This window comes from Oncorhynchus tshawytscha, linkage group LG20 (genome assembly GCF_018296145.1).
Source record: "Oncorhynchus tshawytscha isolate Ot180627B linkage group LG20, Otsh_v2.0, whole genome shotgun sequence".
Taxonomy (NCBI): Eukaryota; Metazoa; Chordata; class Actinopteri; order Salmoniformes; family Salmonidae; genus Oncorhynchus; species Oncorhynchus tshawytscha.
Genome location: NC_056448.1, coordinates 17,756,326 through 17,780,101, shown reverse-complemented (window position 1 = coordinate 17,780,101; position 23,776 = coordinate 17,756,326). Strand labels below are relative to the sequence as shown.

General features: G+C 42.4%; 1 protein-coding gene across 7 annotated transcripts in view; it reads left to right on the top strand.

The window, feature by feature from the left end:
* LOC112219734 (retinoic acid receptor RXR-alpha-A) overlaps nt 1–23,776 on the top strand; it is a 157,861-nt gene that overhangs the window by 37,453 nt on the left and 96,632 nt on the right. For 4 of the 7 annotated variants that reach the window (XM_042302296.1, XM_042302298.1, XM_042302297.1 and 1 more), the window contains exon 2: nt 17,840–18,040. In XM_042302296.1, coding sequence (XP_042158230.1) covers nt 17,840–18,040 — 201 coding nt within the window. Of the gene's footprint in view, nt 1–15,571; nt 15,719–17,839; nt 18,041–23,776 lie in introns of those variants that run through there. The other 3 variants (XM_042302301.1, XM_042302300.1, XM_042302299.1) reach the window with 3 other exon arrangements.

Genomic DNA, 23,776 nt, shown 5'->3' with positions numbered 1-23,776 from the left:
AAAAGTTGTACTTGAAAGTATTTTTACTTTAGTACTTTACACCACTGCTCAATTGAGATCATTTACACACTGCCACGTAGGGCTGCACGATATGGATATGGGCAAATAAACTAGGACTTATTTTTAACCAAATGTTGCAATTGTGATTTGACTTGCGAGCAAAACTGTTGGAGTCATGGAAATAGAATGACTATTCTAATTCTATAGTTAGAATATAATAGTGGGCACTTTGAAAACAGTGTTGTTTGAGATGACAACACATTAAAATGCCAGGGTGGCGTTATTGTGACAGGGTAGGAACTGAAGTGTTGATAAATGTTTCCTAGGGGACCCTATAAGCTTTGGCTACATTGCATGTTTTCTCTTAGCTACTTCACGTAGCTAACATATTCTTGCTTTGCATATTCCTCTTTGATTTAGAAGATACTGTTGCACAAACAACATGCTGGGTCTACAACATCACTGGTATTATCAGGCTGTATTAATTAACTGGCTACGTTTGCTCTTACTCATAACATTTATTAGCTAGATAGGTATTAGCATTAGCGGCTAACAAGATTTAGGGCAACTTGTAAACTAGCTGTTTGCTTTTGTAAGAAACACAAACTAATAGTGTCATTATAGAACGCTAGTGGATTTATATTAAGAAGCAAAGTGAAAACAGCATTGTCCTCATCAACATTGTTGCATGCCATGCGCTGCATTGACCATGCAGACTGAACGCAAGTGTCTCGTGGTTGAGGAACATCCTATGTGCTCTTTGAGTGACAGGGGGCGTTGCTAGGTCTGTGTGGAAAGTGGCATGGAGAGAAAGAATGGAGAGAGATGACTCAAGTAGCGAAGTTAACAATAAAAATGACACATGGCGTATCACATTTAACAAACCAAACATTCAAATATCGGTATAGAAGGTAAAGTAAAAACCCAAACCGGTCCCTGTATCAATACCGGTATATCATAAAATACGGTATACCATCCAGCCCCAATAGTAACTGTATCCACTTGTTAAATGGGAGAGAGTGAGGTGGTTGCCATCTTAGAGCCAACATATATTTTTGTGGCAGTGCTGCCTGCCAATAGTAATTGTCTTTGATGGATCGATTGAGATATTCAAGAAGCTATCATTGTTAAGTAACATAGTAGATGCAACGCATTGACTCTTTACATTCATGCACTTCAAAAATCATTTTCTCACTTTGTCCCAGAAGCATTTAACTGCAGGGCACGCCCACATCATAGGAAGGAATGTGCCTATCTAGTTTAGAAGACACGGGAGTTGGAGCCAATTTCATCATAAAACATTTCCTTGGTGTTAAATACAGTCTGTGAACAAATTTAAAATGTATAAGTTGATGGTTCGGATTGCGGGATGCCAAAGTAATATTTTTCCATATTATTTTCATTAAAGGGTTGTTCAGATTCACTAAGATCTGTGGACCATGCCTTTTTAATGGTTAGCTCAGAATATAAGCTTTCTAAAAGTTGTTTATATATTATAGAGATCAGTCCATTCGGGAGCCCAGATAATTAATTTTTCAAATCCCATAATTGGATGGTTCGGTTGTTGGGTTTCCCAACAAGTTGTAAATATAGAAAGAAGGAGTTGCCTGGTAATGTGTATATATCTTTCAAATCTTGGAATGTTCTCTAACCATTACTGTCCATGATGTTGGCAAGGGTACAGATTCCACATTGGGACCATTGGTGGGATGCAAACAGCTGCCCCCAAGGCATTATTGTAAAAATATTGGCGTATAGGCATGCCATTTTGATTCACAGTTACATTGTTTTTCAATTTTGCGCCAAATAGAAATTGTGAGAGCAATAATAGAACCAAAGCGTAGTTTATATTGTTCAAGGGATATATCAGTGAAGACCACCTCTTCCAGGGAAATAGGAGACACCATATATCTCTCTAAACTCAGCCAGGGGGTGGAAGAATCATGTCTAAACCAATTAAGATTGGGACGAAGTACTAATGTCTGGAAATACAATTCAAAGGTTGGTACGGTGAGGCCTCCTATGTCTTTCCCTCTTTGCAAGTCTGTTAATTTTAACCAGGCTTGCTTACCTTGCCATATAAAACCGCACTATGGATTTTATCCCAATAGCCAGAAGGGGGAGATTCAGATTGAATTGATTTGAGCGTTCTGTTGAATTTTCTGGCAATGGTTTTATCTGTGGAAGGATATCTATTCCCAAATATTTGAAATGGGAAATGATGGGGATTCCATAAGTAGAGATGGAGTCCTCCATCAGGGTCTTGAGAGGCAATAGTGAAGTTTTGGTAAGATTTATTTTATAACTTGAGATGGAGCTGAATTTGTCCATGATCTTCAAAGCTTTTGGGAGGGATTGAGATACATAGTCTAGATAAAGTAAGACATCATTGGCATTAAATGAGATGTGATCCGTAAAATTAAGAGATATTGGTGTAATTTCATTCGATGTCGAATTGCCTGGACCAGTAGCTCCATAGACAATAAGAATAGCAGAGGTGAGATGGGATCACCTTGCCTGCTACTTCTAGTTATTCTGAATGGAACAGAGGAGGTATTGCCTGTTTTTACTATGGCTGAGGGATTGGCATATAGTATTTCCATCATATTAATGAAATTGGAAATGTCCCATATGTTCCAAAACTGAGCAAAGATATGACCATTCTAGACTATCAAAAGCTTTTTCTGCGTAGAGAGATAGAACTGCCCAAGGAGCTTTGGTATTTGAGGAAGCTGGTAAGATACAACTGAAGTCGGAAGTTTACATACACCGTAGCCAAATACATATAAACTCAGTTTTTCACAATTCCTGACATTTAATCCTAGTAAAGATTCCCTGTTTTAGGTCAGTTGGGATCAGCACTTTATTTTAAGAATGTGAAATGTCAGAATAATAGTAGAGACTGATTTATTTCAGCTTTTATTTCTATCATCACATTCCCAGTGGGTCAGAAGTTCACATACACTCAATTAGTATTTGGCAGCATTGCCTTTAAATTGTTTAACTTGGATCTAAAGTGTTGGATAGCCTTCCACAAGCTTCCCACAACAAGTTGGGTGACTTTTGGCCCATTTCTCCTGACAGAGCTGATGTAACTGAGTCAGGTTTGTAGGCCTCCTTGCTCGCACACGCTTTTTCAGATCTGCGCACAAATTTTCTATAGGATTGAGGTCAGGGCTTTGTGATGACAACTCCAATTACTTGACTTTGTTGTCCTTAAGCCATTTTGCCACAACTTTGGAAATATGCTTGGGGTCATTGTCCATTTTGAAGACCCATTTGCGACCAAGCTATAACTTCCTGACTGATGTCTTGAGATGTTGCTTCAATATCCACATATTTTGTGAAGTGCACCAACCCCTCCTGCAGCAAAGCACCCCCACAACATGATGCTGCCACCCCCGTGCTTTACAGTTGGGAAGATGTTATTCGGCTTGCAAGCCTCCCCAAACATAACGATGGTCATTATGGACAAACAGTTCTATTTTTGTTTCATCAGACCAGAGGACATTTCTCCAAAAAGTATGATCTTTGTCCCCATGTGCAGTTGCAAACCGTAGTCTGGCTTTTTTATGGCGGTTTTGGAGCAGAGGCTTCTTCCTTATGTCGATATAGGACTCGTTTTACTGTGGATATAGATACTTTTATACCCGTTTCCTCCGGCATCTTCAGAAGGTCCTTTTCTCTTGTTCTGGGATTGATTTGCACTTTTCACACCAAAGTACGTTCATTTCTAAGAGACCGAACGTGTCTCCTTCCTGAGCGGTATGACGGCTGCGTGGTCCCATGGTGCTTATACTTGGGTACTATTGTTTGTACAGATGAACGTGGTACCTTCAGTCGTTTGGAAATTTCTCCCAAGGATGAACCAGACTTGTGGAGGTCTACAAGTTTTTTCTGAGGTCTTTACTGATTTCTTTTTATTTTCCCATGATATCAAGCAATGAGACAGTGAGTTTGAAGGTAGGCCTTGAAATACATTCACAGGTACACCTCCAATTGACTCAAATTATGTTAATTAGCCTATCAGAAGCTTCTTGACATCATTTTCTGGAATATTCCAAGCAGTTTAAAGGCACAGCCAATTTAGTGTATGTTAACTTCTGACCCACTGGAATTGTGATACAGTGAATCATAAGTGAAATAATCTGTCTGTAAACAATTGTTGGAAAAATTACTTGTGTCATGCACAAAGTAGATGTCCTTACCGACTTGCCAAAACTATAGTTTGTTAACAAGAAATTTGTGGAGTGGTTAAAAACGACCTACGTGTATGTAAACGTCTGACAACTGTATGTTTATTTACCTTCAATCAGGGAGTCACCATTGAGGCCAGTGTCTCTTTTACGAGAGAGCCCTGCATTTTATTTCATAAAATACATAAAAATCTATTACAATATGAAACAAATAAAATACAGCACAACACATATTGCACATGCAAATGTATAGACTAGCAGTCAAAAGTTTAGACACCTACTCATTCCAGGGTTTTTCTTTTTCTACATTGTAGAATAATAGTGAAGACATCAAAACTATGAAATAACACATATGGAATCATGTAGTAATCAAAAAAGTGTTAAACAAATCAAAATCTATTTTATATTTGAGATTCTTCAAAGTAGCCACACTTTGTCTTGAATGACAGCTTTGCACACTCTTGGCATCAACAAAAACCAACAGTCATGTAATAGACTACAGAGGTTATCTGAGGATAATAGTTTTTAACACACCGGCTTTGTTCCAGATGTACCAATTTGAGTAAGTACATTCGAGACCAGTTTCATATCTGTGTTTATCAGAGATAGAGGGCGATAGTGAGGCCATTGGGTGACCTTACCTTTATTTAAATAAAAGTGAAATAAGTGCTGTACGTCCCTTTCAAATAAGACTTTGTGAACGGCTATGCTAATCATTTCAAGTAACAGTGGACCTAATTGAGGAATTTTCAATAGACCTCGGGAGGAATACTGTCACAACCAGGTGATTTGCCTTAATTCATGTTAAGCAATGCCCTTTTGATTTCATGGTTTCCTCAGTTGAGAGAAGAGGAGTTCTTATATCTTTTAAAAGGACTCGATCTGGCATGGTCTGTATTTGCTATCAGAGGTGTACAATACTTCATAGAAACGGGAGAATCCTTGGTTGTATTTTTGTTCTGAAGGTAATTCACATGATTCAGATTCAATAGTTGCAATATCTGATAATTGATCATTACTGTGAAGCTTGTTTTCCAGTAGACGACTTGGCCGATTACCATGAAAGTGATGGTTGAGTCAAACTCGTGGAATGCAAGTTCTGCTCTTTAACTTATTGATTTTGTTGCTGCCTGCTCTGAAAAAAGTGTTTGTTGAGAACAGTCTAACGTAATTAACAACTTGTTTAATTGTGAAATCATCCCTGAGCTCGCTGACTTTCCTTCCCCCAGACAGCTAAGGTCTTAACATGTGAAACATTCTCAGGGGAATATAGGAAGCTGCTGGCTCATAACTGTTGACCAAACGAAGAGAATAAAAGTAAGGATTTCAGACAGACAAATTTTGACACAAAGAAACAAGGCCCTGAAATCAACAGACTGGTCTTTACAGAGGTGTAGATAAGTCTCAGTCACAGACTCAATCTTAGTATTCTGATGTATTCTTTCCCTCAATACTGTGGTGTCTGGCTATGAGCATAGGAATGAAACCCTCCAACCGCAATATGGCCATGCTCCCACATCAGTCTGGCAACGTATGGTATCTGGACGGCCCCAACGCTCATCACAATCACTCATCCTTACACATATCAATAGAGCCATTTAGATGAAACTGGACACAGAAATCTGAAGGCTTCCTCAAGCTGTGTGTTTGGAAAGAGAGAAAGAATAGAGCACTCTGTTGTATCTGGGACTTGTGTTTGCCAAGCAGCTCATACCGAATATCCACTTTACTGTTCAGCTGTAACCGCTGTCTTCCTGTCCAAGATGTCCCAGTCTGGCTACGGTTAACAGTTAGTGTCATACCGGCACTCTGCGGTCCACACATTATTGAGTTGAAGCATGAGGTTTACAAAGCTTTAAGTTGGAACTCCTTTGGTGTTTTTGGATGTGAACAGAGCTCATTTTGGTGTGGGTTCCACTCCATAATGACTGCAATATGTGCAGCACAGTCCAAACCATTGAAAAATGTCTCTAAAAGCCCAATCCATGCACTGCATTTAATGATATACTGTGTTTTTATTGTGCAGTGGATTATTGAAGCTGAAGTAGATCATTGATTTCAGTGTGCTACAGAGGAAAATCTCCATATTGTTTTGTGTTTTTACTTTGCTGCTTCCTTTACTGTCCGCAAACAGAGAGCAAGCTGTACTGTAGTTTAATCAGAACTTGCTCCAGATGTTTCTGTTTCAGTTTTTGGGATGTAAACCCATAGCACTTCATATCCATTAGATTTGCACAACAAGCACAACTGTAGTTTCCCACGGAATTGCAGCATCTTTCATCATTTATGCCGTCAAAGCATTTTAACTCCAAAAATACAAGCATGAGGGGAAAGTACACAGGATTTGTGGTAGAGGGCCCTGGAATGGTGGGTAGGCCTGTTTATGCATGTGTTGTGCTTTTCTGCTCAAATGATACGTGTAAATGTACCGGCTGCAGAAAGCACTAACAACAACAGCAGAATGAAGAGATAATGCCAGTAAGTTTTCATGTCATGCATGGTGCCCTCTTCGCTTGGTAGATCTGGGTCAGACACTGAAGAATACATTGTTTAGGACGGTAATAGCAGGATGTGGGTAGCAGAACAAGGTGTCCCCATGTGTATGTGGTGTGTGTGTGTCCGTGTGTGTGTGTGTCCGTGTGTGTGTGTGTGTCCGTGTGTGTGTGTGTGTCCGTGTGTGTGTGTTCGTCTGTGTGTGTGTGTGTGTGTGTGTGTGTTCGTCCGTGTGTGTGTGTGTCCGTGTGTGTGTGTGTGTGCGTCCGTGTGTGTGTGTGCGTCCGTGTGTGTGTGTGTGTGCGTCCGTGTGTGTGTGTGTGTGTGTGTCCGTGTGTGTGTGTGTGTGTTCGTCCGTGTGTGTGTGTGTGTGTGTGTGTGTCCGTGTGTGTGTGTGTGTTTACCGCTCTATTACGTAAATGTACTTGTTGACCAACAGAGCAAGGTTAGGTGGTGTGAGGGGGTTAATGGGAGATTCCTAGCTCTTGTAGAGAGAGGAGAGGGGAGATAGTGTAGTGAGTGGAGGCGTGTGGATTCACTTTAAGAAGCTAACGTGAAGCGTGCTCTAGGACAGACAGGCAGGTCGCTCAGCTACACAGCTCTGTTCTTAATGCCTGGGCTCCTCCTCACCTCTACTTCTGCCCAATCAAATGGTAATGACTTTTTAGTTTTCTGTTGATAATCTGCGCTTAATTTTGTCTTTCAGAATCAACATTCCTGCCTATGGGATGTAAGCAATAGTCTAACTTACCTGAAATGTTAATGTATCCACTCACTAGCAAAACATTTATGAAATCACAGGAACAGGGGATGTTGTTTCATTGGGTAGAACTGGCCAGTGTGTGCTTTGCCAAGGGCTGTTGACATGAGTAGACATTCTGTCATGTGAATGGTTACTGTAGAGATCCAGAGAGGGATACTGGATTTTAAATGCTTTCTTGTCTCCACTCCCCTGTCAAAGGAGCCTCTTTTCTCTTCACACAAATTTGATTATGCCGTTTGCCCAAGGAGCTCGTCGTCTGAATTCTCTTCGGCTGAGCTGAGGCCCTTGTTCCCCCATTTGCCCCAGAGGAAGTTCTGACGCGCACAAGCAGGCTTTGAATCCCCCACTTCCCTTCTCCTCTTATTTAACTTCATTAACACGGTCTTTCTCTCTTGCTCTCTCCCTGATTTTCACTCTCTGACAATAATATCATATTTATTGTATTACTGTATACTTTCTCATAGACAACACATTTAGTGCTTTTAATAGTAACTGTGAAATATTACTATTGAGCATTCTATAGTATAAGTTTGTATTTCAAGTTGCCTAGACATTTCCTGAACAATCAACCAGGAAACAGTATGCCTGCGGTTCAGTCTCAGACAATATAATTTTATAATTGTATAATTGTATACTTTTAAGGACACAACACACTAAGAATAGTATAGGGATGAGCATGCTATTGTTTTGATTCTTCAGGATGTTACGGCATTAACCAAATACTTTTAAAAGAAACACTTTTTCTCTTGTGTTGATAGTCACACGACCTTCATAATTTAAGATCAGCTATGCAGGAAAAGTCGCAGTTTTACAAAGGTCATCATTGTCAACTCTATCTAACTACAGCTGCCTTGCAGTTTCAAATGCCACACCAGTGCAACTGCCACTTTCATTACCCTTTGCCGGTGTGAAAGTACAGACTCAATTTGAGAGAAAAAGGACCGGCATTCACCTAGGAGCAACAACGGCTAAGCCACGAAGTGGTAGGCCACACAAGCTCACAGAACGGGACTGCCGAGTGCTGAAGTGTGTAGTGTGTAAAAATCATCTGTCCTTGATTGCAACACTCACTACGGAGTTCCAAACTGCCCCTGGAAGCATTGTCAGCACAATAACTCTTCAACAGGAGCTTCATGAAATGGGTTTCAAGTGTCGGCTGGTGTGGTGTAAAGCTCGCCACCATTTGACTCTGAAGCAGTGGAAATGCATTCTCTGGAGTTATAAATCATGCTTTACCATCTGGCGGTCCGACAGACGAATCTGGGTTTGGCGGATGCCAGGAAAATGCTACCTGGTCGAATGCATAGTGCCAACTGTAAAGTTTGGTGGAGGAGGAATAATGGTCTGGGGCTGTTTTTCATGGTTCGGGCTAGGCCCTTTAGTTCCATTGAAGGGAAATCTTAACTCTACCTACAGCATACAATGACATTCTTGACGATTCTGTCCTTCCAACTTTGTTACAACTGTTTGGGGAAGGCCCTTTCCTGTTTCAGCATGACAATTCCCCCATGCACAAATCAAGGTCCATACGGAAATGGTTTGTCGAGATCGGTGTTGAAGAACTTGACTGGCCTGCAACATCAGCACAAGAACTTCATCTGGAGCTTCATGAAATGGGTTTCCATGGCCAAGCAGCCGCACACAAGCCTAAGATCACCATGTGCAATGCCAAGCGTCGGTTGAAGTGGTGTAAAGCTTGCCACCATTGGACTGGAGCAGAGAGCCCTGACCTCAACCACATCGAACACTTTTGAGATGAATTAGAATGCTGACTGCGAGTCAGGCCTAATCGCCAACATCAGTGCCCGACCTCACTAATGCTCTTGCGGCTGAATGGAAGCAAATCCCTGCTGCAATATTCCAACATCTAGTGGAAAGCCTTCCCAGAAAAGTGGAGGCTGTTATAGCATCAAAGGGGGGACCAACTACATATTAATGCCCATGATTTTGGTATGAGATGTTCGACAAGCAGGTGTCCATATACTTTTGGTCATGTAGTGTATGTGACCCACCGAAATAGTGTTAAACTAACACTTTTTAAAGTGTTGATAAACTAACACCCCAAGGGTGTTGGTTCCCCAAACACTTTATTATAGCTGATGCTGTATTTTGGGGGGTGTTGTTTTAACAATGTAAGGTGTACAGACTTACTTGAATATTTCCCATGGTGCCCATCAATGGAATGTTACCGTTACCCACCCATGACTGTTTTTGTATGTGACTGAGACATGGTTGTTGCATTCATAAAATGTCTGTCCTGAGAAGGAAAAGGAAACGCTTCATAAGGATTTTAGTTATGGCCTAGTTTTCTCCCAACATTGTGGTCCCAAAATCCTGGCTCATGGGCCATATCAGACCTGCAAGTCACAATATGCTGTCTTGTGAAGTAATTTGTAATCCCTATTAGAACTATATTCAACCATTTGAACTTTTTCTATCTCCAACGATCTGCATTCAGAATGATTGCTATGTTGAAGAACTTGTCAAACAAAACTACCTAAACCATCCGAACTGGAACAACCCTCTCAGTAACATTCCAATAAATCCAACCACTTACAGATTGGATTAGTTTAGAATGTTTTTTAAATGTATTTTTAATCTTTGATCAATTAATTAATCAATGTGCCTGCAGAAACATGTATATTGAAACAAACTATTATAAAAAATCAACCTGCAACAAAACATGCTGGGAAATATAATAATGAGGCCCCTCCCATGAAATTAACTCAACACATTTGAGTAATAACAACTCCATACGTAGTTGATTTCACTGTGATTCAAGTAATACTTCATTTATTCACTGCAGGTGGTGTTGATTTCAATCCCACTGGTGTTAACCCCACTAGAATCAACACTCAGGTTAAAATTAGCCCTCAGGTGACTCATGTTAACAATAGCAGTCAGTCTAGTCCGGCTAATTCATTCAAGGCAGTGCAACTGCTGGCGCCAGAACATCCCCAAGCTGCTCCAGGACAAGCCCAGTTAGGAACACTTTGGATTGATCTAGTTAGGTAGATCTTAACTAAGTTGGTATAGTTTTGGGGGTCCATTCATGGCTCCTTGGTTTGACATGGAATGCCGTATGAAACCGTTACGGTCCTACTGGGCCTTGTAATTCACTTGAAACCCAATACCCCAGCAGGCAACCGTGTGGGGTGACCTAACCGACTGAGACCCAGCTCTCTGGACCTACTCAGTATGACCTCTCCTCTCCTATGATTGGCTGGTCAGGGACCCGAGGGTCTCAGGGGTGGGTCCAGCTTGGGGTGGAATGTCATAACAGGCTAGTGTTTCCAGCACTGTGGGGGGGTCCTGTTGTGTGAGGAGGGAGACAGAGAGCCACGTAAAAGGCAACTGCTAGGAGTGCAATGTTTTGTGCCTAGAACCCCCCCAAAAAATGGCCTATTCTAATAAGCTTTGTGCGCACCTCCTTGTCTCCTTGACACGTCAACTTCATTGTCAAGATAGATCTGCACAGCTCTTGTTTTTATTGAGATAAAGAGGAGCTGAAAGTGGGGCTTTCTTCAAAGGAAGAAACGCTGCAGAGATAAAAGACATTTAGCTGATGGAGCCGATATGGCGGTGGGGAAAAGGTTGGATGCTTTCCATGCTGATGATCAGCATCTGAAAGTGAGAGGGAGGCTCTCCCTTAGAATGGACAGGAGTGGTGATGAGCGTTTGATATCCAGAGACAGGAGAGTGAGAGCTGACGGGCTCAGTCTGTCTGTCTTTTAGTCTGTCTTTTTGTCTCCAGGCACTTCTCCTCTTGACAGTGTGTGCTCTGCTGTGATAGATGTGCTTTGATGAAGGCCCAGTCGAGCAGTGCAGCAGAGTAACTGGCAGAGCAGTAATTGTGCATAATGAGAGACTGCTGCCTGCGATTATTCCTCGAAGTGATAAGCAAACATCTGATGTTCATGGAATGTAACAGTGATGAACCTCCGCTCAGCTCTAATCACAGAACAGCACAACGTGACACACTGCACCTTAATGGACTGAAATCGGGCAAGAATAGAGTCTTTCAATTAAAGTCCCTAAAGTAGCAATCTAAACACATTCCTTTTAATACCTTTTTGGTAGCTTTTTATATTTTAGGATACGGGCCCTAATACGTACACTACCGTTCAAAGTTTGGGGACACTTAGAAATGTCCTTGTTTTTAAAAGAAACACATTTCTTGTCCATTAAAATAACATCAAATTGATCAGAAATACAGTGTAGACATTGTTAATGTTGTAAATGACTATTGTAGCTGGAAACGGCAGATTTGTTATGGAATATCTACATAGGCGTACAGAGGCCCATTATCAGCAACCATCACTCCTGTGTTACAATGGCACGTTGTGTTAGCTAATCCAAGATTATCATTTTAAAAGGCTAATTGATCATTATAAAACCATTTTGCAATTGTGTTAGCACAGCTGAAAACTGAAAACAAATTCTGACAAACTCCAAGCATTGCTTATGCATGAATGGGCTGCCATCAGTCAGGATGTGGCCCAGAGGTTAATTGACAACATGCCAGGGCAGATTGCAGAGGTCTTGAAAAAGAAGGATCAACACTTCAAATATTGACTCTTTGCATCAATATAAGCCTTTGACACTTATGAAATGCTTGTAATTATACTTCAGTATTCCATAGTAACATCTGACAGAAATATCTAAAGACACTGAAGCAGCAAACTTTGTGGAAATTAATATTTGTGTCATTCTCAAAAATTTTGGCCATGACTCCTCTTGCTCAGTTGTGCACTGGGGCCTCCCACTCCTCTTTCTATTCTGGTTAGAGCCCGTTTGTGCTTTTCTGTGAAGGGAGTATTACACAGTGTTGTACGAGATCTTCAGTTCCTTGTCAATTTCTCGAATGGAATAGCCTTCATTTCTCAGAACAAGAATAGACTGACGAGTTTCAGAAGAAATGTCTTTGTTTCTGGCCTTTTTGAGCCTGTAATCGAACCCACAAATGCTGATGCTCCAGATACTCAACTAGTCTAAAGAAGGCAGGTTTTTATTGCTTCTTTAATCAGGACATCCGTTTTCAGCTGTGCTAACATAATTGCAAAAGAGTTTTCTAATGATCAATTAGCCTTTTAAAATGATAATCTTGGATTAGCTAACACAATGTGCCATTGAAGCACAGGAGTGATGGTTAATGATAATGGGCCTCTGTACGCCTATGTAGATATTCCATAACAAATCTGCCGTTTCCAGCTACAATAGTCATTGAAAACATTAACAATGTCTACACTGTATTTCTGATCAATTTTATGTTATTTTAATGGACAAAAAATGTGTGTTTCTTTAAAAAACAAGGACATTTCTAAGTGACCTCAAACTTTTGAAAGGTAGTGTATGCTCTGCTGTATGTCATCAATGGGGGATTGGAGAATAAGACAACAGCCTTTCTCAAGGGCACATGGGTAAAACACTCAACACCCACACACTCCAACGCAGAAGTCTCTCTGGAGCAGGAAGAGAATGAAAGGAGGGATGTGCTGGAGGAGTGGATGAGGCTTTTCATTTATGTGGAGCGCCATCGTAGAGGAGGCCACCCATCCGTCTGAAGACGGTTGAAGGTGAATGGCGTTTACGATGGTTTCCCGGGCTATTGATAGCTGCATGTCCTTCCCTGTGTGATCCAGCAAGGCCCTAACCCTGAGAGCTTGGAGAGCTGTGCTCCTCTCTGTGTGGGAAAGACACTTTTATTACGTCCCTGATCCATGAAGGGCCCAATGAACTTTGACCTTGGGCTTGATCGTTCTAGTAACGGCACATGAGGAGAATGGCCATATTTTAAGAGGACTATACGAGGACTGCAGTCCACCACCGCACCCCCACCCCCTCATAAATAGCCAACATGAATATACTGTATTTCACGTGTAGGCAACCAGTGCACATTACATTTACAGATGGATATGCGTTGCTAACCTACAGTTTACAAGTGTTTCCTTAGTGTTGGCGTGTATATGAGACTAGAGCGAGAACAAAAAGTTTTATTATTACGAATGCACATCTCCATACCTTTGTTTCATTAGCACATTGTCATTATGCCTTTGTCCCATTAAGTTCTTTATCATTATGGCTCTTTTTCATTAGCATGGTCCTATGTAAAGACTTGCTTTCATTAGCACTGTGTTGTATAGGCTGGCTTTTTATTATAGCACTGGATGTTTAATGAGAAAACCCCCAGTGTGTTTACACTGCTCCCATCCCTGATCGCCAGTAATGATAATACTGATTGACTGTTGGTGGGGGATGTTTGAGCTTGGCCCCTGAAGACGGGATCCTCACACAGTTATTAAACCCAATGAGATCTCTCTCCTCCTCTCTTCATCCCTCGCTCTATTTGGAAATAAAAGAAGAGGGGGAAAAAGATCAAACATGCCTGTAATCAACGGTGTGCTGTATGAGCCAAGAAGACACAGAGGCACAGCAGTGGGATAGAGATGCCTTTAATGGCAGATCACTAGATCACAGATCATTGGCGTTCACGACAGGAAGACCTGTACGCACATGTCTCTCTGCTACTGCTACGCCAGTCATTAAGCCCTTTATTAAAAACCAATCTAGAATGGGGAATAGCTGGAAAAACAAGACTACAAGTTTTTTTATTCATCAAGAATGAAACTCCCTGAACATCTGGAATGGCATATTAATTCCAGCTCTACGCTGTTTCTCTTCAACTAAAACTTAAAACATTTGGAGGGTCACATTTAAGGTCAGTGTTCCATATGGGACAGCAGGTAGCCTAGTGGTTAGCGCATTGGACTAGCAACTGCAAGGTTGCAAGATTGAATCCCTGAGCTGACAGGGTAAAAAATCTGTCATTCTACCCCTGAACAAGGCAGTTAACCCACTGTTCTTAGGCTGTCATTGAAAATAATCATTTGTTCTTAACTGGCTTCCCTAGTTAAATCAGAGGAACATCATTTGTTCAATGAAACTTCAAGGAACAATTTGCCCCCCTCCTGTTATTTTACTCTCTTCACACTCGGGTCCTCTGTCTCCCACGGTTCCAGCTTTAGGTAACATTCAGAGCGTTTGAATCACATAGATTACTGTGTCCCGTGGGAAGATTATTCCAATGGACGGCTAGTGGAGCATTTTCGTTGGGCCCCTGTCTACTCGGTTTACCCATGAATTTGGAAAAGCCGAACTTGGAAAAGCTCATGTGCTAACAGGGTAATGTTCAGTGACATGGCTCGGAGCCCTATGGCGTGTGTCATTGTCCGCCCTTTGCTAGCTAGTTATACAAGCAGGGATTTGCTTCTTCTGTGCTCTGAGGAAACAAGGAGAAAATGAGTAGATTGGATAGACCAGGCCTACTTCAAATCAAGATGTTCCTGGTGAATTGGGCCTTGGGCAGCTAGTTGTGGTGTTAGATTGCTTGGAGAAACATATGCCAACATTTTCTGATCATTACCATCATTTATACAAACTATGTGGCCCCAAACATTTTTTTAATGTGCTCCCCAAAAATATACTTCTGACTTACACCGTTTGAATGTGACAACAGTGAAGTATCAGACAGACAGACGATGACATATCAACTTCTTCTCCTTTCAAACATGTTCATTCTTCAATAATGTTTGTGTGGTCTTCATGTCTGTTTTATTTCATTAAGACTGAGATGATCTCAGCTTGTCTGCGTTCACTCGTACTTGTCTGGACTTGCTGGTCCACGTCCATCACTGGCATTTGGATTCTTCTCTAATTCTAATCAAAAGAGTTGAGGAATGTGCTTGACAGGCACAGCCCACCCCTCTCCTTGAAACACACATGCACGCATGCAGCAATGCACGCACACACATATATATATACACACACACACACACACACACACACACACACTCACACACACACACACACACACACACACACACACACACACACACACACACACACACACACACACACACACACACACACACACACACACACAATCCTGATCACAGCATCAGCATCCCAGACGGCTTATCATGGGGAACTAATTCAATATCCCTGTGCCTGTTTTAAATGTCATTGGCTGAGCTCATCTGGAGTGACATGTTTTTCATGGTCCTAATAAAGGAGCTGTATTAGGCTCGGAAGGGGGGTGGGGGGGGGCTTCTCTGACCAACGTTCTTGATGTCTGCAGGAAATCTAAAGGTCCTCATGAGGAAATGAATAAAGTCAGGATTTGAGGAGATCTGCCGATGCCAATGAGTTTCACATGAACTCCCTCGAGTCAATAAAGGGTTGGTGAATCCTCTACTGACTGAGAAACGTAAGCTACACAAAAAGTTGTTTTTCTCTAGACGCTGCCAAGCCTGCCATGTCAGTCACAGAAACACATGCCTCTGATGCCATTCACTGGGTTGAAGTGGATTTCCAAGGTCAGCACTGAGCTCTGGTTGATGTATTGCCTGTGATTGGGCTTTCATATGATATTGATTGTTTTGACACTGTTGTCAATATACTATCTCAATGAGTTTTCTGTCTATCTTCCCTCTTATTTTTCTATGAATTCATCACGTCATGTGTAGATCTGAACACAATGGTGATAACAATGGAAAAAGGAACTAGTTAAACAGACCACCATAGCTTTTAATTGACAAAGTTGCTATACTCTTCTACCTGTGCTTTTTTCCATGCTCCTCTGTTATACTGATGATGTCAGCATGGGGATGGGATGGTAGGGGGTAGTGAAGACTGGACTAGTGGGGGTACAGAACATTCAGTCACCCCGTTGTGCCAGATAATGACTTCCCTATTGAGCGTGACCCCGGTGACCTCTGAGATCCCCCCTCCCCCTGCCCCCCAGGCATCCCTGCCTGATTTGGCATTTTGTCTACACAAAGTTCCCAACCTCAGTCCCATGCCTCTCCACCCCTCAGTAGCCTCCTACCCAGCCTCCCCTGGGCAGTTGCCTTCTCCTGGTCACTTGGCCTTGGGCATGGAGCTGACAGGGAGCTCCATGGAGCTTTGAGCTAGCCTCATATTCTGGGTTAGAGGGTCACTCTGAAGGGAGACAGAGAAACAGTGCTCTAAATGTGAAAGGTTGGCTGGGTCTCCATGTGGCAGGGGAGATGGATGTGTAACCTGCTGGTGGGAGGGAGGCCGTTCAGAGACTTATGGGTACAGTAGAGATCCTTCAAATGTTTCCTCTCCCCGTCTCTGTTACCAAGGACAAGTTGTAATCTGTATCGACAGTCCTGTCCAGGCAGCACGCTTCACCATCTACCTGTAGATTTGCCTTAGTGAGAAGGTACTGCCAGCAACAGACAAAAAACAGAGAAGTCCACACAGACATCATACAGAATATACAATATCGGAACAGTAAAGACAAAACATAAAACTCTGGAGTATAGGCTGATTACAGTGGGAATATACCATTTACAGAGGGATTATATCTAAATAAGCATAGGGAGGGATACTGCCATGGTGATTATATACAGTGTCTATACTGCCCTGGTGAGGAAATACAGTGTCTATACTGCCGTGGTAAATATATACAGTATCTATGAATATATACAGTGTCTATACTGCCGTGGTGAATATATACAGTATCTATGAATATATACAGTGTCTATACTGCCGTGGTAAATATATACAGTATCTATGAATATATACAGTGTCTATACTGCCGTGGTGAATATATACAGTATCTATGAATATATACAGTGTCTATACTGCCGTGGTGAATATATACAGTATCTATGAATATATACAGTGTCTATACTGCCGTGGTAAATATATACAGTATCTATGAATATATACAGTGTCTATACTGCCGTGGTGAATATATACAGTATCTATGAATATATACAGTGTCTATACTGCCGTGGTAAATATATACAGTATCTATGAATATATACAGTGTCTATACTGCCGTGGTGAATATATACAGTATCTATGAATATATACAGTGTCTATACTGCCGTGGTGAATATATACAGTATCTAGAATATATACAGTGTCTATACTGCCGTGGTAAATATATACAGTATCTATGAATATATACAGTGTCTATACTGCCGTGGTGAATATATACAGTATCTATGAATATATACAGTGTCTATACTGCCGTGGTGAATATATACAGTATCTATGAATATATACAGTGTCTATACTGCCGTGGTAAATATATACAGTATCTATGAATATATACAGTGTCTATACTGCCGTGGTGAATATTTACAGTATCTATGAATATATACAGTGTCTATACTGCCGTGGTGAATATTTACAGTATCTATGAATATATACAGTATCTATATGGTGTTGTGTGGAGCAACCCTCAGCTCGGATTTCTCTGCTGTTAATGTCACTATTTTTATCATCATTATCCTGTTTTTCTAACAGACTATCTCTCTCTCCCTCCATCTCTCTCTCCCTCCCTCTGCAGGGTTCCTGAAGCCCCAGTGCTCGCTGGCTCCGCCTCCCCAGCGTGGACGCTCGGGGGAGGCCTGCTCCTGTTTCACCGGCATGTGTCACCTCCACCAGCGCCGGATATCTACAGGTAACACTCAACGCCATCTCCACATCCCATCGCCATCTGCCCCGTCATGGCAGACTCAGCACCTGGGAAGACACCTGTATGAAATAAGTATGAGCTAAAATTTGCCAGTGGATAGAAAGAGTATACAGTTATAGTATACTCTACAGTATACTGCATTATACAGTACATTTGATCCACTGTATAACAATTTTAATTTGATGATATGGACCTATAAAAATGGCTTTGATATGCTAATACAACCCCAGGTAGTAGGAGCATTTACTGTTACTCATTTTACTGTCTGAACATGTCATGCCAAAGTAGTATATCCACAAAGCAAGAAGCTGCTTGTTCCTTACCACAGCTACAAGCACACACACAGCCTGGGGTAAAGAGCTGTCAGAGCCGTAAGGCTTCTTCCTAGGCAGCGATGGCTCAGTCAGTCAGCCTGATTAATGTAGTCTCTGCATGTGGAGGCCCGGTGATTGACATTTTAACAGGGGTGCTATGAAACAGGCCTCTGTTCTCATCACCTCTGTTTTCCCTGCTAGGGCAGCTGGGTCAGGTGATGTCAGCATAGCAGTGCATTCTGAACCTGACCCTCTGGTATGTGGGGATTGAGGGACAGTACTGTGTTGTTGTTGTGTTGTTGCTGTACGTGTGCCTGCCCTGCTGGTGGCTTCGTTGGCTGGGGGTGGAGGGCCTCTTGCAGAGTCACTTGTCGTGACTGAGTGGCTTGTTGTAACTTAACAGCAATTTCATGTGAGGGGAACACGCCTTGGACAAAGGCGACGAAACCAGAACAACCAAACAGTGGCACCTTGGATGAATTTACAGGAGAGTGGTAGATTGAGTGATTTTAGTCCGTATGGAACCTCACAGACAAAGCCCTGTGTTAGCTTCACACATTGTAGTCCTTAACACATACCCTGTACACATACCCTTAACACATACCCTTAACATATACCCTGTACACATACCCTGTACACATACCCTGTACACATACCCTGTACACATACCCGTTACACATACCCTTAACACAGGTTGAAAATGGCAGATTTGGGCAGTAATAAATGCCTAAATTGAAAGGTAATGGCTGTACAGTAACATGCTATATATGACGTCAGAGCTCTGACTCCATTCAGAACTTGAGCACCGTGAACGACTAGAAGTTGCCCCCATCTCTCTCGCTAGTTGGGCAAATTTTGCAAATGTTTTGTTGTCTGAGTGAGGGAAATGCTGTAAATGAAGAGGACTCTACGTATTTAGAAGAATGAGACGTTGAGGATTATAATAATTACAGCTTTGATGTCATACAAGCAAACCAAACACCTGTGAGTCCAAATGTGGACTTCACATTTCCATATCATAAAACGACTGTCATATACAGTGTGAACGTGTATGACCACTATGTTTGATGTACAGTTACAAGATTAAATCATACCCTGGGTTGTTCTGAACACAATGAGTGTTTGTTTATTGTGAAGAAAAGCACACTCACCTTAATGCCCTCATGACTTTTTATGCGCAACAAAATGATGATCTGTTTGCAATATATGTTGGCAATATAACAAGTTTTCAAGTCATGCTCACCTGACCCAGATTGTGATTTATAAAAGTCAGCTTTTTGATTGTGTTAAGAACAAAGGTAGTTGTGTGATGACGTGGATGCAGGGCTGTGTTCCAAACAAAACAACTACAAGTGTGCTTGCTCTAGTTCCTCAACAGGCACAGCTAGGAAAGCTATTTTGTTTTTTGAAGACTCTTCTTTGAGTCATAAAAGTGCATTGAAATGACTCAGGAACTGTGCACACTTTGAAGAGGTGTGTGGCCACTTGGAGACACCAGTTAGTCCTCTCACTCAAACCCTTGTCATTTTGTTCTCTTATGATGCACCTATCCCACATTCTCCTGGAATACTCTTTATCATGTTACTGAATGTATCCAGAGTATGTTCAGATTTCGTTAGAAACAAATGCTGCGAAAGTACTGTACATATAAAATGCACATAAAATCAACAGTGTGTTGTTTGGATTCAGTCTTGTGTCGGGTCAACTGTTGTGTCCTCACCTTTGGTCTAATAATTGACCCATAATCTCCAAAATGTTCCCTTTCAATTGCTACCATGGTTATGCATATGCTTTTCATATTTATTCTGTAAGAAACATTTCAACTTAGCCCTATCTATATAGGCCAAGTCCCACGAGTTAAAGGGTTAAAAGGCTGTTTGGAGTTGAGTTGTCATTGACCTAGATCACCATGCCCTCACAACTATCAATACAGAACATGTGAATGAAATGGGCAGCGTGTATTTAATGGGTCTAACAATAGAACAATATTGACAAAAGCAACTATAGAAAAGCTTTCGACAGGCAGAACAAGAACCCACTACCCTCTCTGTCTCTCTCTCAACCACAAATACTTATTCATGGGCATGTCTCAGCAAGATCGGTGAGGTGCAGACACAGTTTGTTTTTCCGCTCTCTTCTCTGTCTCGTCCATAGATGTGTGTGTGTTACTGGGCTGGTGTGATTGATTGGTACATTTTTGACTGTCACAGCCCTTGGTGAGGGTGGGGACGTTTCCTGAGCAATTAGAATAGTCGGGATACTTCTCTAGCACACCAACTATAATGGTAACTGTTACTGTATAGAAATGTGCTTTCTCCATGTGCTTTTTTTTTTTGTTATTTCAAGGCATGGTTGACTTACAAGGAATGAGAGGAGAATGTGTGAGACTGAGTCAGATTGTCTTTTCTTGTCTTTTAAGTGTTTTGATATTTCACAATGTTCAGTGGTGTGGTAAATGTTCCGTGGCCTAGCTGCTCAGAGCAGAGTAGCAATGTGTTCTTAGAGAGAGAGCGAGAGAGAGGCTGAGATAACTGTAAAGGCGTTGTGGTTTGTTAGTCACACAGAGTAGTAGCATAATGTTCAGCCTAGCTGGAGTCTGTCTTTTATAGCCCCGGTCATAATCATGGATCTAATTATGGAATGTGTTGCCGTAAATCTCCCATCGCCACATCCAGCACACACACACCCGTCCTAACCCGCCCCACATCTGTGTGATTGTCCTCCAATCCCGTCCCTCGGCTGCCCGGCCAAGGCCACAATGACAAGCCTCTGTGGAGAACGTGGGGTGCTGAGTGGCAACGCAGCTGAGGATTCTGGGAAGACTGGTTGCCCTCACCCGGGGAGTCGACTCCAGCGGTGAACTCCCGGCAACACAGTGATGTAGTCCCGCTCTGGTTTTAGTGGTTTCACATTGTTTAGAGTTCTCAAAAACAAACCATTACTGGAAAGAGACCGTGAGAAACATAGTATTCAGGGCTCTTTTCTTTTCCAGAGATAATTTTAAAAGCAATCATTTTGTTGTTTCTTTTTTAAAAGACGAGGGAAAAAAAACGTTTTTGGGGCAATGTGTGAGAAGTGTATGAGTGGGAGAGAGAGAGAGAGAGCTTTAAAACAGGGCTTTTTGAAAGGGCCTGACAATGCAGGCCTTGTGCAGTGATTTGGTCTGTCCTCGCAGAGCTGAGCGGAGGAATGGAAAAGATTATCCACAGGAATGTCTGGGGTGCCCTCAAACGGAGCGGGCCTCGTGACTGGCCAATGGGAGAGAGGCCTGTCGAGCGGAAGGCAAATTTTTTCCTGATGAACTCAGCTGCCTGCTTCACAATTCAGTCTGATTGCCAGCACTGAACTCACATATGGTCTGTGTTTGGAGAGACCAAATGACAGGACAAATTCTGCCTTGAGAAGGAGAGGAGGAGGAGGGCTGTTGGAGTAGATTGCTGGCTCCCCCTTTTTATTTCATTAGAGTGGGTAGTATGGATGTGGTGTTTGGATTCTGGTGCTTTTCAACTGCACCACTACCTCTGTCTGGGTCCCTCCCTTTCTCCCTCCCTTCACTGACTCTCACAGTCCACTCTGCGTTGGAGTGGAGCTGGCCGCCAGGTGTGCGGTTAGAGTTTGATTAATCCCTCTTTATTGACTTCGCTTAAGCAGCAATTACGCCCAAAGCCAAGCCCTATTAGCTCTCGCCACGGTCCGTAGCTGACTTCATTACCCAGCCTCAGAATTATCTCACTGCCTCGTGAATCCTGCCAATTAATTTGGAGCCCATTTAGAATTCTGCAGGACTTGGAAAGAACTTTCCCTGCCTATTGCCTAGAGCTGAGCCAGAGTGAACCGTGAGGAAACATGGAGGAGAGCAGAACACAAATCTGGCTCCTTCCTGATTGTTTGTGCACTGTGTTTGTGCACTGTGTTTGTGTACTATGGTTGTGTGTGTGTGTATTGTTTGTGAGACAGACTCGGCAGAGCTTGAGCAGCACCGGGCCCAGGCATTCGGCTCCAGCGAGAGGCAGCATGTGTTTGTAGACCTTGTGGTCACACAGCGGGTTTGTGGGGGGGGGGGGTTCCAGTGGCTCCCGGCTCCTCGTATTTTCTCGGGTGGGGTCCCACAGAGGTGAGGGAGCGTGTTAGCCTCAGCATGCTCCACGCTCGCTGATCTCTATTTGGCTGGCTGGAGTCCGTGCACTCCCTGGCCACTTCCTGCCGGGTCAGGAGCCAGAGGGGCCAGAGCGCCAAGCTGACGATTACAGCCGTTCTCTGCCTCAGCCTTCGCCCCCTGCACACACATTCATCACCACAACCACCACAAAGACTGACAGGCTATTTTAAAACAGACTTATTATTGGACTATCACAGCACATTTGGCTGCTGATCCCACTGTAAAATAAAAATAGCCTAACAGTTGTTTGTGTCCAGTTAGACCGGTGTGATGTCTCAGTATGCTGAGTGTTTGGTCTGGGGCCTGTCACTTCCAGGATAAACTCTGCCAAAAGTCTGAGCTAATTGGATGTTGAGATTCATAGTACTCACCAGATACTGGCTAATGTACTGGCTTTAGGCCTAACATATACAGCCTCCACACTGTTCGCAAATTCCAATCAGTTGGACTTTTTCGAGATGAAACAGGGGATGCAGGGAGATGTCCAAACCATATGACATCATTGCAGTGAGTTTGTAATCCCTGTTTCGTAGCTCTAGAACTAGAGAGAGATCACTTTATTGGTCAATTGCACACAAATTCAAACTGAAATTTGACTTCCTCTTTTAACCCAATTCCTCCGTTTTTTTGAGAGGTGCAGGGGGCTCGGACCTGGAAATCGAACTGACAATCTGCCGGTTTCTGGCCCGCCTCTCTAACCGCCAGGCTACCTGCCGCCCCACAGTATGTAAACATGGGAAGATTGGGAACAATGTCACAGGCCCTAAATCCTGCCTGATGAATTCCTGTCTCTCTTGTTCTGAATCGTAGAGCTTATTGTGGAGCAATCTGCCAGCTGATTGGAAGCAGCGCAGTTTCAGTCCACAATCCATAAACCTCTGCCTTGTTCTCATGATATAGGAGGAGTGGTGCAGAAAACACAAAGCATCTTCTGATGTAAAGATGTTTTTTTATTTCAAGCAATAGTGGGAATGTGAAGTTATGTGTGTGGGTTTTCAATGCCTGTGGGATTGTATCCACTGAGACAGTAGCCTACTTGATCAAGTCCACTGAGTCTCACCTGAATGAATGCATGACTTGTGTTTGCATGTGTACAGGTGTGTGAATAACTTATCTCAGGCTGTGTCTTCAGGGAGTAGAGGAATGGGCAGACATTTCATTCCGTTCCATAGGAAGGGGGCCGTGTTTCAAGTTGTATTAGTTGTATGTACAGGATACACATGGTATACACTAAGGTCATTCCAGTTTTGTTTTTCTATTTGTTTTTTCTTTATATCAGCTTTCCGCTTTTTTTATTTGAAATTCAGTTTAATGTTTACACTGTCCAACGCAATA